At 45.2% G+C, this 17,500-nt stretch overlaps 1 protein-coding gene across 1 annotated transcript in view; it reads left to right on the plus strand.

Moving 5' to 3' along the window:
* The window catches only part of LOC143300792 (uncharacterized), a 50,143-nt gene that overhangs the window by 7,763 nt on the left and 24,880 nt on the right, over positions 1-17,500 (plus strand). Inside the window, exons 2-3 of the mRNA XM_076614721.1 lie at positions 2,420-2,641; positions 9,364-10,184. Coding sequence (XP_076470836.1) covers positions 2,420-2,641; positions 9,364-10,184 — 1,043 coding nt within the window. The remainder of the gene's footprint in view (positions 1-2,419; positions 2,642-9,363; positions 10,185-17,500) is intronic.

A 17,500-nucleotide genomic window follows, 5' to 3' on the forward strand; every position in this document is an offset into this window, starting at 1 on the left:
CCTCCTTCTTCTCCCCCCCTCCTCCTCCTCCTTCTCCCCCTCCTCCTTCTTCTTCTTCTCCTCCTCCTCTTCTTCTTCTCCCTCTCCTCCTCCTTCTTCTTCTCCTCCTCCTCTTCTTCTTGTCCTCCTCCTCCTCCTTCTCTTCTCCCCCTCCTCCTCCTTCTTCTCCTCCACTTCTTCTTCTTCTTCCCCCTCTTCCTCCCCCTCCTCCTCCTCTTCTTCTTCTCCTCCTCTTCTTCTTCTCTTCCTCCTGCTCCTGCTGCTGCTTCTTCTTCTTCTTCTTCTCGCCTCCCTCCTCCTTTTCCTCTTCTTCTTTATTATTCTTCTTTATTATCTTCCACTTGCTTCCTCTTCTCCCCCCCCCCCTCCTCCTCCTCCTTCTTCTCCCCCTCCTCCTCCTCCTTCTTCTTCTTCTCCTCCTCCTCTTCTTCTTCTCCCTCTCCTCCTCCTCCTCCTCCTCCTCTTCTTCTTGTCCTCCTCCTCCTCTTCTCCCCCTCCTCCTCCTCCTTCTTCTTCTTCTTCTCCTCTTCCTCTTCTTCTTCTCCCTCTCCTCCTCCTCTTCTTCTTGTCCTCCTCCTCCTCTTCTCCCCCTCCTCCTCCTTCTTCTTCTTCTCCTCCCCTTCTTCTTCTTCCCCCTCTTCCTCCCCCCTCCTCCTCTTCTTCTTCTTCTCCTCCTCCTCTTTTTCTTCTCCTCCTCCTCCTTCTTCTCCTTCTTCCCTCCTCCTCTTCCTTCTTCTTCTCTTCCTCCTGCTCCTGCTGCTTCTTCTTCTCGCCTTCCTCCTCCTTTTCCTCTTCTTCTTTATTATCTTCCATTTGCTTCCTCTTCTCCTTCCTCTCCTCCTCCATCTTCACTGTTGTCTTCGTTTTTGTCATCACGATCACGCAGGCTAAACACGGCAGGCATAGCAGCCGTATCAAAGATCGAAACGGGACAGACACGTTGGCGGCAGACCTGTTTTGGGGAAGGACACGCACGCGTCTCCTGTTCGGAAAGTGAGTTCTTGGTGCTTGAGGTCTGCCGTGTCCGGACGGGCGTGGGTTAATATGATCCGTTCGTGTTTATCGGGTGCAGTTCGAAGCGCATCTGTTGTCTGTTCGCCGTGAGAGACACAGACTGACCTGATGTGTGTTTCTGGTCTGATGATGGGTTCCGTAAACTGAACGGCGGTGTGGAGTAGAATGTACGAAAATAAAATTAGAAAATAAGTTTTGTTTTCCTTTGTTTTGTTTGGGGGAGGGAGGGGGAGGATAGAGGAGGGGATAAGGGAGGTTTTCTTGCAAACGCTACGATGGTGATGGGTTAAAGAAGATAATCATGATTTGGGTGTTGTTGTTTTTTGTTTTTTGTTTGTTGTTGTTTTTTGGGGGGAAGGGGGGGATCGCAAAGAATGAACGACAGTTTTAGATAGATGGGGCCCCGCAGCCATTTGTCTAGATCGTACACACAAAGTTTGGTTCGAATCCGGACAGAGTGGCGTGTTAAGGGTGGAGGCGCGTTCCAGTCTACTTGATCAGTATATTATGTAGACACCTACCACTGTATTCATTTCTTTTGTGTGTACACACATGCATAAAATGAAAAGAAAACAAACGCACGTTGAAGATGACACGACCCATGTGTTCTGGTGATACAGTCACGTGCTTCATTGTCAATATTGAGAGAGATATGACGTTTTGAAATGCGTTGATTGATTCGACCATTAACTGATGACTCGATGTATATCATTCCAGGTGAAGACCACCAATACAGTCGCCTCACTTTCCAGTGGAAAACTCAGCACCGCTTTCCAGTTGTTAACATCATCGTGGTATCCAGCATCTTCACCACGTCCTGCTGTCTGCATTACAGGGGTGACTGCTGATATCGAAGCACTCTTCTGAAAACCAGAAAAGAAAGAAGTCATCAACCAAGACACGGGAATTGACGGACAAAGTAGATGCCCCCATAAAGAAGGTGGTGGCAGTAGATAATAGAGCATGAACGTAAGAAGGAAATAGAAAGTACGACAATAAGGAGGAAAGAAGAAGAAAAAAGTTTCAAGAAAGAAAAAAGAGAAACAAATGAAATAAAGAACCCCAAGACCCCCTACACATACCAAAAAAGCGAAACAAATATAATGAACGCATAAGAAAACGCACGTGCAACACACATACACACAAAGAGACGTTCCTCTCACCCACCCACCCCCACCTGGACCATGGCTTCCTCCTCCCCATCCCTCCTCTCCTCCTCCTCCTACACCACCTCGCTACCCTGCGGACTACAACAACACCTCCTGAACCCCCACCATCTACCCGACACCCCCCTAAACACCAACGACAACAACAACACCCACCTCCTCTCCCCCTTCTTATCCTCCTCCTCTCCCTCCCCCGCCTCGGGCTTCAACTTCACCCTGCCGGAGGAGGAATCCCACAGGGGTCGGATCATCATCGCCCTGGCCGTGGTCCGTCTGTGTCTGGCGGGATTCGGCTGCGTGGCCAACGTCGTGGCGGCAGTGGTGCTGACCAACCGGAAGTTGTGGTCGCCGACGTCCATGCTGCTTCTGTCGCTGGTCATCTACGATGCCGTCTACCTGCTGCTGGTTCTGCCTGTAGGGGCCACGAGTATCAGCGTCAACGTACATTTTTCGGCCGCCAGGTAGAGTTGGTGGTTGGTGGTGTTGTTTTGACTGATGAATGAATGAATGATTTGTATTTGTTTTGTTTTTTTTCCTTTCATTTCATCACAACAGTCTTCTCTGTGTGAAATTCGGGCTGCTTCCCCCAGTGAAAGCGCGTCGCTACACTACAGTACAGCGCCATCCTTTTTTCTTTTTTTTTTCCCTGCGTACAGTTTTATTTGTTTTTCCTATCAAAGTGGATTTTCCTACATAATTTTGCCAGGAACAACCCTTTTCATGCCGTGTGTTCTTTTACGTGCGCTAAGTGGATGCTGCACACGGGACTTCGGTTTATCGTCTCATCCGAATGACTAGCGTCCAGACCACCAATCGAGGTCTAGTGGAGGGAGAGAAAATATCGGCGGCTGAGCCGTGATTCGAACCAGCGCGCTCAGATTCTCTCGCTTCCTAGGCGGACGCGTTACCTCTAGGACATCATTCCAGTCTCGGTCGGAGACCAAGCTCTAACCGTTACAAACACGGCCGGGGGGTCATTTGCACAACAGGCTGCCTACTTGGGTACCAAGGTTTTTACGCACACTGGACCTCAAGTTATCATCTCATGTGATCCGAAGAGGGATTCAGAATCCCGGTCCGGGTGAGAATCGAACCCGTGAACGCTCGCTACTTTGTCGGGCGTGATACCACCAGGCCACCGCGGATCCACTGGTCAGGTCTCATTTCTATTTACTGAGGTGATTGGGGGTTTAATGGAGGTGGTGGTGGTTGTTTTTTTCGTACATGAAAATGGTCAGGTGTTATTTCTAATTATTGAAGTGCTTGGGGATTCACTGGAGGTTGTTTTTTTTCGTACAGGAAAATGGTCAGGTGTTATTTTTAATTACTGAGGTGTTTGGGGATTCAATGGAGGTGGTTGTTTTTTTCTGTACAGGAAATATTGCGTTTTTTTCCGATAAGATATTGAAATCGAGGTTGGTATCACCGGAAACTACCATTCAAGTTAAATAGAAAAAAAAGCAAAGAAAGACCAAACAAAACAGCAACAACGACAACAAAAACAAAACAAAAAAACGTTGCGAGTAAATGACTAAATCTGTTTTCTGCAATCTGTGTCTGTCTGTCTGTCTCTCCCTCTCTCTCTCTGCGTTTGTCTGTGTGTGTGTCTGTCTGTCTGTGTCTGGGCTTCCGTATATATATATATATATGGATGGATGGATGGATATACATATATATATATATATATATATATGTGTGTGTGTGTGTGTGTGTGTGTGTGTAGCCATGTTAATCTGAGTGGTATGTTATAAAGGGGACGGTACAAAAGAATTATTGAATTACTGATTTAAAGAGTATGAAGATGAAAGGATATAAATGATCCGCGCACAGGCCAAGGACATATAGAGGCCAGTCACAAAGGGTTTTTCCATTGTTTTATTACAATATATAAGAAGAGACGATAAGAAGAAGAGAAGACAGTGCCTGAATAAGACACGAATAACAAAGGTCATAAGTACAACATGTCAGGAATGCAAGTGGATAGTAAGCACATCATAAAAATCACATTACAATGGAAAGACTACCACTTGGTCTGGAATAAGCAACAACATAACATAAAATAATGCGTATGTGTGAAGACCAAACACTGCCAGCAAATGACATTTCTAATACATTTAAATAGTGTAGTTGAAGTGGTTGAAGCTAACCTGATTTAGTGAAAGTACACTGACAGTACATATTTAAGTAAAGCTCATACTTTGTCATAGTCACTCAAATGAATCAGTTATCATGTAGCACTGTACTGGAGTAAGCCGTATAGGAGAGAGCATGATAGCTAAATTACAATTAACAAACTGCGATACATATCAGATGGTATTAACCAGTAACTAATATTAATCCAACACTATCTTGTAATCACCACATACAGAAGTACTACTACTACTACTACTACTACTACTACTACTACCACACCACACACACACACACACACACACACACACACACACACACTATTAAGTACACTGTAACTGAGACTGGTAGTACTGAGAGTCAGTACAACTGATACAGGCTTATGAAATAATACATGAATAATAAACAAGATGACAGAATCAGTGACTTTGATATTAAACACTGGCAAACCCAGAAAAGTAGACATGACCTGTGTTCAACATTTAAATCTCCTCTGCTGAAAGTCAGATCAGTAAAACTTAACCTTCATCAGTGTGAGCAAGGTTGGAAAGATTTCCGCGTCAAGAATATACGTCAATTAGTTGTGACGTTCAAATGACCAATTAGTTTCAGTCTGGGAGCACATCATAGCCACACGACCACAATATACGTCAAACAATAATGAGACCTGTGACTGAACAACAACGCAATTATTCTGACAAGGTTTAGCAACTCAAGACAATATCAACATACTCATCCGAACACAAGCAATGTGTCCGACAATTCACAATTCATCAACACATTTAAAACGAAGTACTTACTGTAGAATGTTAGGCAGTGGATTCTGTGTGTGACACGCTCCATGTCAACTTCACAGAGCAGCACCAGGCAAAATGATCCGATGGAGCAGACGACAACACTGAACGCCCAACGGCTTTCTTTTCCAATTTGAATTTGAATATCCTAACCCCATGCAACTTTCATCAACAGTTAATGGTTGGACACCATCACTGTAGTGAAACTGTCACCCGCCTCACGGCTGAGCGCTTGGCTACATATATATATATATATATATATATATATATATATATATATATATATATATAACAGACAGACAGACAGACAGAGAGCGAGCGTTGTGTGTGTGTGTGTCCGTGAGAGACATAGAGAGACAGAGCGAGAGAGAGAAACTTGCACGTGCATACGTGCCATGCGTAAAGGGACTGGTGTACAAGTATGACGGAAGCAGACCACGCGAACCAAACGATTTGGTGTCACGGCGGTCACAGGTTATGGAACGGCAGGGTGTGCCCATGGGACCTGACTGTTTTCACAAAACACTTTGCTCCATACAAGGGGAGCGTATCGTTGTGCCGCCGACCCGTTGTGCCGCCCCGTTTACGGATTGTCTTTTGTCACAAAAAAGACAAAACAAGATGGGCAAGCCATACTAATAATCTCCCTTTTTATTTGACATTTGGGTCACAGTAACGTCACAAATGGCGCAACTGGGTCCAAACGTATGCATTCGCGAATCCATTTCCTTGTTTTGGGCTATAGATACTAGTGGAGAAATGATCTGTACAAGAAACTTTCCTTTAAAATTCGTTTCTAGCACACTTTTTTCTTTTTGCTTGTTATTGGTTTTGTTTCTCATTAAAAATGTAGAAAATTGAAAGTATTACATTTGTCCTGAATACATATTTTTTATCATTTAGTTTGCATTTGCACGAGCCCGCCTCTAAATGGCGAGTTTTAGTGTCATTCAGTGTTTACATCGTAATATACGTCATTTGTGAAAACTGCTACTGTCACATATCACTTTTCACGCGCATGTGATGAAAAGCGAAAGGGAATAAAGCGGGATAGCGGCATAGCGGGTCGGCGGCATAGCCGGGACGGCGGCATAACGGGTCGGCGGCATAGCGGGACGGCGGCATAACGGGTACCCCCCACAAGTGGGAGTAGGCCCAGACCACTGGTAAATGAGTACCCACAGTTTCAGCTGACACTCAGGGCTGGTGATTATTTTGACTTTGTTCAACGTCACAGGCCTAATTCAAGGACTGCCCATGGCAACTGCGTCTTCTCAGTAGAGTAATTAAGTGTGGCGAAATCTGTGATACATACAGATCACAAGCAAAACGGTAAAATTTGGCATGCAGCATATAAAACAGAGTAACACTCAAGTCTCTTTTAGCAAAGTAAATCTGATAAAAAAACAAAACAAAAAAACTTTCCACTATTCAGTTCACACACACACACACACACACACACACACACACATACACACACTCTCTCTCTCTCTCTCTCTCTCTCTCTCTCTCTCTCTCTCTCTACCCTTTGTTTGCTTTACATATATTGGCGCTGTTCTTTATAATGGATGTTAACACGGAAGCCCCCCCCCCACCCCTGGCAGAAAGGCCTAAACAATAAACCATTCAGACTTCAGACTTCAGACTTCAGACTTCTCTCTCTCTCTCTCTCTCTCTCTCTCTCTCTCTCTCTCTCACCGGTGACAAAAGGAAGTGCCCAGCTGCCTTTACTGGAAACAGATCATCTGAAGTTTCTTTTTCATCGTCGTGATCAGGTCAATGGACTAGAAGACCAAGTCACGCCAAGACTGGGTGCTTAGAATGTTAAGGGTTAAAGTTCCCACGGCCTTTCACGGCCTCTGGCGCAGTACATTCATGTTCACTGAGGCTAGCGCTCCATCTATGAAGGCCCACCTCTCTCTTCCATCTCCTTCCGCTTCCTCCCTTTCGTGACCTCAAGTCCGGTACCTGTTCACACCTGTTGGAGGGAGAAGAATCGGAGACAAATTGCCTTTTGTAAGGGACACAACACCATGCTGGACCGGGGTCTGGAATCCTGATCACTGGTGAACACAACATTTAACCGATTGTGGCATGGTACCGCCTTTGGGACTAAACACGAAAGGAAGACATGTGTCGCAATACAGAGTGAAATTTTGGGAGAGGAGTGTATTTCGAGATTCTGGAGTCTAACTGGTGTTTACTGATGACATGGCCGTGTATTACTGTTGTTTTTGTTAAATGACCATGATTATGTTTGCACCCTTTCATAAGGGGCAAATGGCTTGTACTCAATTATACGTATCATTATTTCTTATCACCATATTTATTCCTTTCTTTTTGGAAGAATATCCACAATGTATTTCTACCCCCCATGTATACCCCCCACCCCCACCCCCCACGTCCCCTCACAGTGTCAACACTGTATTTATCACCTTCATTTTTATTCCTTTTCCCCTCAGAATGTCCACTGTGTATTTATCACAACCATTTTTTAATATTCCTTTTCCCATCAGAATGTCCACTATGTATTTATCACCACCATGTTTATCCCCCCCCCCCCCATGTCAACACTGTATTTATCACCACCATGTTTATTCCTCCCCCCCCCCCCCAGAATGTCAACACTGTATTTATCACCGCCATGTTTATTCCTTCCCCCCCCCCCCCCCCCCGAATGTCAACACTGTATTTATCACCACCATGTTTATTCCTTCCCCCCCCCCCCCAGAATGTCACCACTGTATTTATCACCACCATGTTTATTCCTCCCCCCCCCCCCCCCCAGAATGTCACACTGTATTTATCACCACCATTCCGCCCCCCCCCCCCCCGCCCCCCCCCCGAATGTCAACACTGTATTTATCACCACCATGTTTATTCCTCCCCCCCCCCCCCCCCCAGAATGTCACCACTGTATTTATCACCGCCATGTTTATTCCTTCCCCCCCCCCCCAGAATGTCAACACTGTATTTATCACCACCATGTTATCCCCCCCCCCCCCCCCCAATGTCACCACTGTATTTATCACCACCATGTTTATTCCTTCGCCCCCCCCGCCCCCAGAATGTCAACACTGTATTTATCACCACCATGTTTATTCCTTCGCCCCCCCCCCCCCCCCCCCCGAATGTCAACACTGTATTTATCACCACCATGTTTATTCCTTCCCCCCCCCCCCCCCAGAATGTCAACACTGTATTTATCACCACCATGTTTATTCTCGGCCCCCCCCCCCCCCCCGATGTCAACACTGTATTTACACCACCATGTTTATTCCTTCCCCCCCCCCCCCCCGAATGTCACCACTGTATTTATCACCACCATGTTTATTCCTCCCCCCCCCCCAGAATGTCACCACTGTATTTATCACCACCATTCCCCCCCCCCCCCCCAATGTCAACACTGTATTTATCACCACCATGTTTATTCCTCCCCCCCCCCCCCCCAGAATGTCAACACTGTATTTATCACCGCCATGTTTATTCCTTCGCCCCCCCCCCCCCGCCCCCCCGAATGTCAACACTGTATTTATCACCACCATGTTTATTCCTTCGCCCCCCCCCCCCCCCCCCCCCGAATGTCAACACTGTATTTATCACCACCATGTTTATTCCTTCCCCCCCCCCCCCCCCCCCGAATGTCACCACTGTATTTATCACCACCATGTTTATTCCTCCCCCCAGAATGTCACCACTGTATTTATCACCACCATTCCCCCCCCCCCCCCAATGTCAACACTGTATTTATCACCACCATGTTTATTCCTCCCCCCCCCCCCCCAGAATGTCAACACTGTATTTATCACCACCATGTTTATCCCCCCCCCCCATGTCAACACTGTATTTATCACCACCATGTTTATTCCTTCCCCCACCCCCCACCCTCCCCCAGAATGTCAACACTGTATTTATCACCACCATGTTTATTCCCTTTCCCCTCAGAATGTAAACTATGTATTTATCACCACCATGTTTACCCCCCCCCCCCTCCCCCTCCCACCTCAGAATGTCCACTCTGTGTTCATCACAACCATGTTTATCCCCCTCCATCCACCCTCCCACCCCTCACCTCAGAATGTCAACACTGTGTTCATCACAACCATGTTTATTCCCCTCCACACACACACACCTCGGAACGTCCACACAATATTTCTCACCACCATGTTTATTCCCCTCCCCCCACCTTCCCTCCCCCCTCATCTCAGAATGTCAACACTGTATTTCTCACCACCTTGTTTATTCCTTCCCTCCATCAGAATGTCCACTCTGCGAACGATCGTGGCGCTCTGTTTCCCGCTGCGGAACATGGCTCAGATGGGGTCCACCTACACGACCCTCACCGTCACCCTGGAGCGGTTCCTGGTCATCTTCCTGCCGCTCCGGGCCAGTTCCATGTGGACCTACGGCAAGACGCGCCGGGCCATCGTCGGCGTCCTCCTCTTCTCCGTCCTCTTCAACCTGCCCAGATGCTTTGACCACATCCTGTCCAAACCGCGGGCGTCCAGACCTCCTTCCGGTGCTGAGGATTTGCCTTCGGTGATGAACACGTCCTCTGATTCCCCGCCATCGTCTGTTTCTCAAAGTGGAGGCTTGCTCGGGCAGCGTGATCGTGACCCCGCGTATATGGGACTCGTGTCCGCCATGGGCAATCCAGGAACTGACGTCACCAGAACCGGAAACGCCAACTGCGCGAACATAAGTACGGGATTGGGTTTGATGACGGCGGTGGACCAGGCATCCTTGGAAGAGAGTTGGGACAGCACCAACCAGAAGTCGCCCTCGGTCAAAAGCTCCACCGAAACGCAGCCCGAGGTTGGTGCAAGTTGGGGTGAGGAAGACGAGGAAGGAGTGTCGGAAAGCGTGGTGTATTTCTACAAGGTGGTGTACCAGTTCTACCTGACCGTCATCTTCCTCTACCTCATCCCCTACACCCTCATCCCCGTCCTCAACCTGCAGCTCGTCATCGCTCTCCGACGTCGGCGAGATGAATGTCGGCGACTGAGCGTCAAGAACGAGCACCGGTTGAACTGGACCCGCTGTCGGCTGACCATGTCCTCCAAGATGGACAAGGAAGAAGGTGAGGCCCTGCACAGGTGGTTGGTTAGTTGGCGACAACTTAGTTCCACGGTTGCCTCGTTGATGGAATGATTAGAAGGGTGGGCGGGTGGATTGGTTGGTTGGTGACAACTTAGTTCCACGGTTGCCTCGTTGATGGAATGATTAGAAGGGTGGGCGGGTGGATTGGTTGGTTGGTGACAACTTAGTTCCACGGTTGCCTCGTTGATGGAATGATTAGAAGGGTGGGCGGGTGGATTGGTTGGTTGGTGGCAACTTAGTTCCACGGCTGCCTTGTTGATGGAATGATTAGAAGGGTGGGCGGGTGGATTGGTTGGTTGGTGGCAACTTAGTTCCACGATGGCTATGTTGATGGGACGATTGGAAGGGGGGGTGGGGGGTGGGGGGACTGTTTGGTTGGTGCCGTTTTGGTTCAGCTGTTGGACTTTTATGGTGAGTAAAAAGTATGAAATGAATAGGAGACTGGTGAGTTGGTTGATGGGCGATATTACTGGTTCTGAGTTTGGTGGGCGAGAGTTAGAATTGGTGGAATGAGCTTTGTATCAGAGTAGCTGCTTGGTTAGATGATTTTTGTGAGAGTGATTTGTTGACTTTGTCTTCTCGGTGTATTTTCGTTCAGTATCGTATTCTTTCATCCGGTGTGAGGTTGTTGTTTTTTTTTCTTTTTCGGCCATTCTGTACCAAGATCAGTGTGGTTTACTTTCATATATGGTCTTCTGAAATCATTGCTTTTCAAAGCACAGGTGTCGTTTTATTAGAGTCGGCATGGCCTGTCCTTGCTTCGCTTTGTCTGATTAATTAGCTTTGTAATAGGGGTGGTTTAGTTCGAATCAAATCAAATTATGGTGCTTAGAGCCTCGCCGACCGCTAAGGCTATCGCCACGTTAGCATCTACCTCAAGTCAAGGGTTGAAAGGTACAATAAAAACTATTCACTGCTTCAATCATTTCACTTAAAAAAAATTAAAAAAATAAATTTAAAAAAAAAGCTCACTTTCCGCTCGGTATGTCAAGTTTTCCCCTTGTTGGTGCTTGTGTATTTGGTTGTGCTTCTATCGAGGGTTTCTTGAAATACTTCTGCCTCCTTCCGCTCCAAATCCTAGGTCTCTGTGTTTGCATGTGCTTATGCGCGCATGTGCATGCGTGCGTATGTAAACGCGCGCGCGCGCCAGCTCAGTTCTGCACGCGCCTAGCGCCTGTATGTTTAACACTTTCGGTATGCCTGCCCCATAGGAGAATAAAAAAAATCATGCCTTTTGGGGCCACCCACACGAGAAGACCCTGCGGTGTGGCCCAAGTCTGCAGTGGTGCCTGCTTTGATTAAAAAAAAATCGAACACAGGGGTGTAAGATTACCTACCCTCTGCCTCTGAGCTACAGGCAACTCAGGCGGCTTCGTGTGGGGGAAGCCAGACTGATTGTATGTCCGTCCCGACTACCAGTGACACCCATGCCCCTCTTTGCCTCCCCTCGCCACCCCATTCTTCACACGCACACACACACACACACACACACACACACACACACACACACACACACACCAACTCTTTTCCTTTCCCATCCATTCCTGTTTATAGTATTCGCTCTCCTGTGTGTTTCCCAGTCTAGAAGATACGGGTTGGGCTTGGCTACTTCATTCATTTTGCAACGGGTTGTTTCCGGATGTCGACCTCTGGGTTTTTTCTGGCCCAATCCACACCCACAACCCACATCCCCCTCCCGCAAACACGCGGATATATATATATATATATATATATATATAGAGAGAGAGAGAGAGAGAGAGAGAGACAGAGACAGAGACAGAGAGAGAGAGGGGGGGAGTTCACAAAACATTAAGCAGGTATTTTTTCATAATTTTTTTTTTAAAAAGATCGAGAGATTATTTTATTCTATGGAAGCAGCATATCATCTTCCAGTGGTCATGGCTGTTCCCGGTACGCACATTCTCTTTTCAATAGCTTGAAAAATATCATTTTTAATCGAAGTTTTCGGCCAAAAATTGACAGTTATTCAGCGGTTTTATCATACGATAGTTTGGTTGTTGTTGTTTTGTTTTTTGTTTTTTTTATAATTTTTTGTTTTGTTTTTGTTTTCATTGTCACAATAAGTAAATGGATGTGCACGTGGAAAAAAAGCATCTCAGGATATGACTGGTGCTCATTACATTAGCAGCACACATAGCAGTTTTACCATGTCCTCCCCCCCCCCACCCCCCCAGCCCCCCAAACATACGAAAACTGTGCTAAATTCCCAAGTCGTCCTCCGCTTTTTGTTAACCTTGTAGTTTTGTTGTTGTTTGTTTTGTTTGTTTGTTTGGGTGTTGTTTTTTGTTTGTTTGTTTGTTGTTTTTTTTGTTGTTTTTTGTTCGTTTTTCATGAAGAAATCGGCACGGCAGTCTTCACAAAGCTTTCAGAATGATTCAAATGGAAGAGAGAGTAACAAAGGAACGATGTTGGAAAGGAAAAACATGAAAAAAATAATAAAGGAAGGATGGAAACTCTCCGTGGGGTGATGTCTACGAACATCCAGTTTCTTCTGGATTCTGTGACAACTTGCAAGGTCACTCAACTCCCCTAGATAAACGAGGGAGGGGTGGAGGATACAGGTGTGTGTGCGTGTGTGTGTGGGGGGGGGGGGGGTCGGGGGGTCTGGGGGGGGGTACCTGGGGGCGAATTGGAAAGGAGCTGGATGGGTTATTTGAGAGTTATACTACTTAAGCCTAAGGACTAAAAAAAAAATCATTTGTGAAGGAAATTGGACTCTAAAAAAAATTTAAAAAAAAATCAATTGTGAAGGAAATCTTCGTTGTTTTTCCTTTTGTTTGTTTCTCTGTTCTGTTTGTTGTTGTTTTTAAGCCAGGCCTGGTAACGCGTTTCGAGGCTGTACCTCTACCACTGGGGAGCCCGGTAGCAGAGATGTGCTGTTGCAAATTAGAAATAACAAACCTGAAAAAATAAGATATTTGTTCGTGTTAATTTAGTCTAACAGACCATGGAAATAAAGTAATTACCAATGTTAAATTTGATCCCAAAAACACAAGAAGTAAGATGATTATCCGTGTTAACTCAACTCGATAAAACACCTAAATAATATCATTGTCAATGCTAACTTCATCATATGAACATGATAAAAAAAGTTAAGCTTAATAAACATGAGAAACAAGCTAAACATCAATGTTTACGCAACCCGGCAAACGTAAGAAATAAGACAATTTTCAATGGTAAGCTTTGCCATGTCTCTGATATTCCCTTAACGGTGCCCCCAAAAACAGAAGTTGAAAACAAAAACTTTAAACAACTTTAAGCATGATATCGTTGATTTGGGAAAACTTTTGTCCCTCTGTTGTCTCGAGATTCGGTTTTCAAACTTCAGCCTGCAGAACATTGTAACTTAGTTTGGAGAGTCATGAAAATGTTGCCCGGTGTCAAAGCATCATATCACTGCAATCCATTTTTACGTTGCTGTTTTTCCTGCATTACGTTGATTGACTTTACTGTTCGTTTATCATCATAGTTTGCTGTATAGCACGTTTCGAAGTTTTGTCGTTGTTGATTTTTCTTAGTCATCCTCCTAGTATGTTCTGATATTTGATTCGTTGCCAATGTTGTTTGGAATATTTCGTGTTTTCAAGAAAAGGTGTGGGTTTTTTTCCTGTCCTTTTTCTGTCACTTATAATTATATCTGTCCTCTGGACACCCTGGAAACTTTCAGACATAATCTAATCGACGAGACATTCCGGGCTGCATTGCTTTCAGGCTTCATCCCTTCTAAGAGAGGAGAGAGACAAAAGAAAATTAGCTCTTGACAGAAGTGAGAGAAAGACAGAAATCACAGGTGTATACGTAAAAAAAGGCCAAAACTTTTGAACTCGAGAATAAAAGACGGAAAAGTGTCTGAAAGGAGATGGACATATAAGCAGATAACGAGAAACGGGGGTAGACAGGCAGAGAGAGAGAGAGAGAGAGAGAGAGAGAGAGAGACAGAGGAGGGGCATGGGGAAATATAAAATAATTCTACAGATAACAAACAATGAAATTTCGATTCTTTCCTTCGTCTGCGAATCATTGATGTGTGTGTGTGTGTGTGTGTGTGTGTGTGTGTGTGTGTGTGTGTGTGTGTGTGTATGTGTGTGTGTGTGTCTATGTATCTGTGTGTGTGTTTTTTTTTGTTTTTTTGTTTGTTTGTTTTTTTGTGTGTGTGTGTGTGTGTGTGTGTGTGTGTGTGTGTGTGTGTGAAGGGTGACGTCGGAAAGGGAGGGGTAGAGAGCAATACTGTGGACATTTCTAACACACACACACACACACACACACACACACAAGCGTTGATTTTGGCGTCTACATCTTTTCAGTGTAGTTGCAGGGCCAGGTAAACGTTTGTCGTTGTCACAGATAAAGCAAGAGGCAAAGTCTTCAGTGCTCACGCCTGATTCCCGCTGTACAGTAAAACAGTAACAACAACAGCAACAACACCTACATCTCGGGGATGGAGGTGTTGGGGGACAGATGAGGGTGATGGGGAGTTACCAGATTACATATAAAAACGATCCAAACCATTTTTTTTTTCTCACCACCAGAAACGAGTGTTTGTCGAACCGGAAGTTATGTGCTGGAAACGAAAGGGAGCTTACTGATTATTCACTGCCCATGGTCACTGTGGCACAGAATGGTGGAATGCCGCAGCGCTACAAGCCTTCATTTTCCACGGCTGTGTGCCAGTTCCGGGTTGTGAACAAAGATCCTTCCTGTCCATTCCGTGAAATTGCCTGTCCACTTTATTGTTTGTTTTGTGTTCCTCGTTTCCTCTGCCCCTGAGCTGTTCTCTGGATGGTGGTCTTGGAGAGGCCACGCACGTGAAACGCGGCTTTGGGAACCTGCCGTCCATTGTGAAACAGGGAACTGAAGTGGCAAGAAATGAAACGGAGCAATTCTCTCCCTTGAGCACGCCACATCGATCGACATTTCCTTGTGTTTAATGATGATGATGATAATAATAATAATAATAATAATAATAATAATAATAATAATAATAATAATAATAATAACCATATTTATATAGCGCTGAATCTTGTGCAGAGACAAATCAAAGCACTTTCGCACCAGTCATTCACACGCATGCATAACTCTAAAACTATTAGTATCATAAACAAACAGAAAAGAGTGATAACTCTCTCCATTCACAAGGTACACAACTTCAAGTCGGTGTTGCTAACGCTACCGATTCAGCAAGCACACAGGCAGATAAATGGTACCGATCATCTGACATGTGCACACAGCAGCAAAGACAGAAGAAATGTGCAAACACAAATTAGCTTTTATTCAAGACTGGCATAGCCTCTTTAATCCTGAACAAGCCACACAGAACACACGGACAATACAGAACAAACACATGATTGCCTCGGTGGTTTTTCAACTGGAAATTAACAAGCAATGAGGCCAGGAGATGAAGTGATTAACTGTTTGTTAATCATTTCGTCTCCTGGCCTCATTCTTTGTTTATTACCATCATACTACAGACCTGTCAGCGCTCCAAATTTGCCCACCCTTTATCACGACGTCTCGGCTTCGGTAAATCGTAGCGAAATCGCCAAACGCATCTCCACAAGAAGAATGCGCGATAATCACTCCGGAAAGGTCCAGTTCGTTCTGGAAAATCGTGGTCGGCGATTCGGTTTCTCAAACTCTAAACGGCTAAAGTGTGCAGGCTGAAGGACCATGCACCGATCAACACCTGCCTCTCTGATCAAAGAGGTCATAAAAAAAGGGCGATACATTGTCAGAAATCGTGTAAACGAACGCTCATCTTTAAAAAAAAAAAGAGGAATATTTCTCTCCAAATACTACTACTACTACTAATAGCACCAATATTGGAATAATAAGAATGATAAGATATTGTACTTATATGGCGCAAACTCCCCATAGATGGTCTCTAAGCGCCTCACATGAAACAATACATACATAATAGTGCATAAAACATATATATCAGTAGGTTTTTGCTTTCAGTATCAGCTTTCCGTAACGGTCTTTGCACATTTTCATGCTTGTGAACAGGTGGGGAGACTCATGGCCGGCGCTACACGGAGACTACATATCTTTCTTCTTTTTCTTTCTTTTTTTCTTTTTTTTCTTTTTTTTTTTCTTCGCGGAACAGTCATTACACTGAAGTTCCCTCCAGACAAGTAATCTGGTTTTGAACGATCGCAGGCTATGACTCATCCTTAAGCGAGAAGCTCTTCATTCATACGCGATGGTGTGTTTTGAAGACATTGACATAGTGTCACAAATTCATCAGTTATTGAAAGTACGGAATCTAGTTTGGTTTTCATAAGCGGTTAGGCTCCGAGGTCTCTTCTGTTTTTCGTCGCCTGTATTCCCCCACCACCCCAACCCCAGTTTCCAAGAAATTCACAGAAAGCGAAAGCCGCCATGCCGAAAAAAGACCACACCAGCGGTCGGCGAATTCGCGAATGGGCAACTTCTACACGGGGAAAAAAATCAGTAAGTACAAAGTGGTCATTTCGCATCCTGCACCAGAACTGGTGCTAACGTTCGTACTGACGTTTCGTGTTGCAGATTTCGTTGTTTGGTTACGTCTGTTGCACTAGCTGGCGAATTGATTGCTTGCGTTACTTGCACGGATTAGTTCTCTGCGGCACTTGCATGAATTTATTTGTGTCGCTTATGACATGAAGTAGTTGTCTGCGTTACTTGCATGAATTAATTCATTTGCGTTGCTTGCATGAGTCAGTTTTTTGCATTACTGGCACGAAATAATTCCCATTTATCCCATGCTCTTTGTGAATGATTGGCAAATGGTACAAGAAAGTACATGGGTGTGACTAAAATACACTACTTAAAAATCAGATCGATACTTGCTTTAATGGAGACCCTACGAATGTTCCAACCTGCACGTGAACAATGTCAAGATTTTAGAATTAAAGTGTTGACGTATTACTGAATATTTGAGTATTTATAACGGTTTGTATGCTCGTGCATCATCCTAGGAGATTTAAATGGCCTGAAACATGACAACTGTCTTTGTCATTCTGCCAAACTATGTTTCTCTAGCTCATGTACGTAGATGCTGAGGAAAAACAAACAAACAAACAGACAGCAGAATAAAACACGGTTTCATAAAACTAAATCGTCATACATAAAAACAGAGAGGTTGGGATAAATGCTTATTTCAACCCCCCAAAAAAGTTATCGTACCACGTCCTTTGAGACGGAAGACTCATTGAAACCTGTCCTGCTAAAACCTGATCACGCAAATGGCATTGTTCTCTTTGAGCACTGGAGTGTCCCCCTGAGGGCCAGGGGAAG

Source organism: Babylonia areolata, chromosome 26 (genome assembly GCF_041734735.1).
Source record: "Babylonia areolata isolate BAREFJ2019XMU chromosome 26, ASM4173473v1, whole genome shotgun sequence".
Taxonomy (NCBI): Eukaryota; Metazoa; Mollusca; class Gastropoda; order Neogastropoda; family Buccinidae; genus Babylonia; species Babylonia areolata.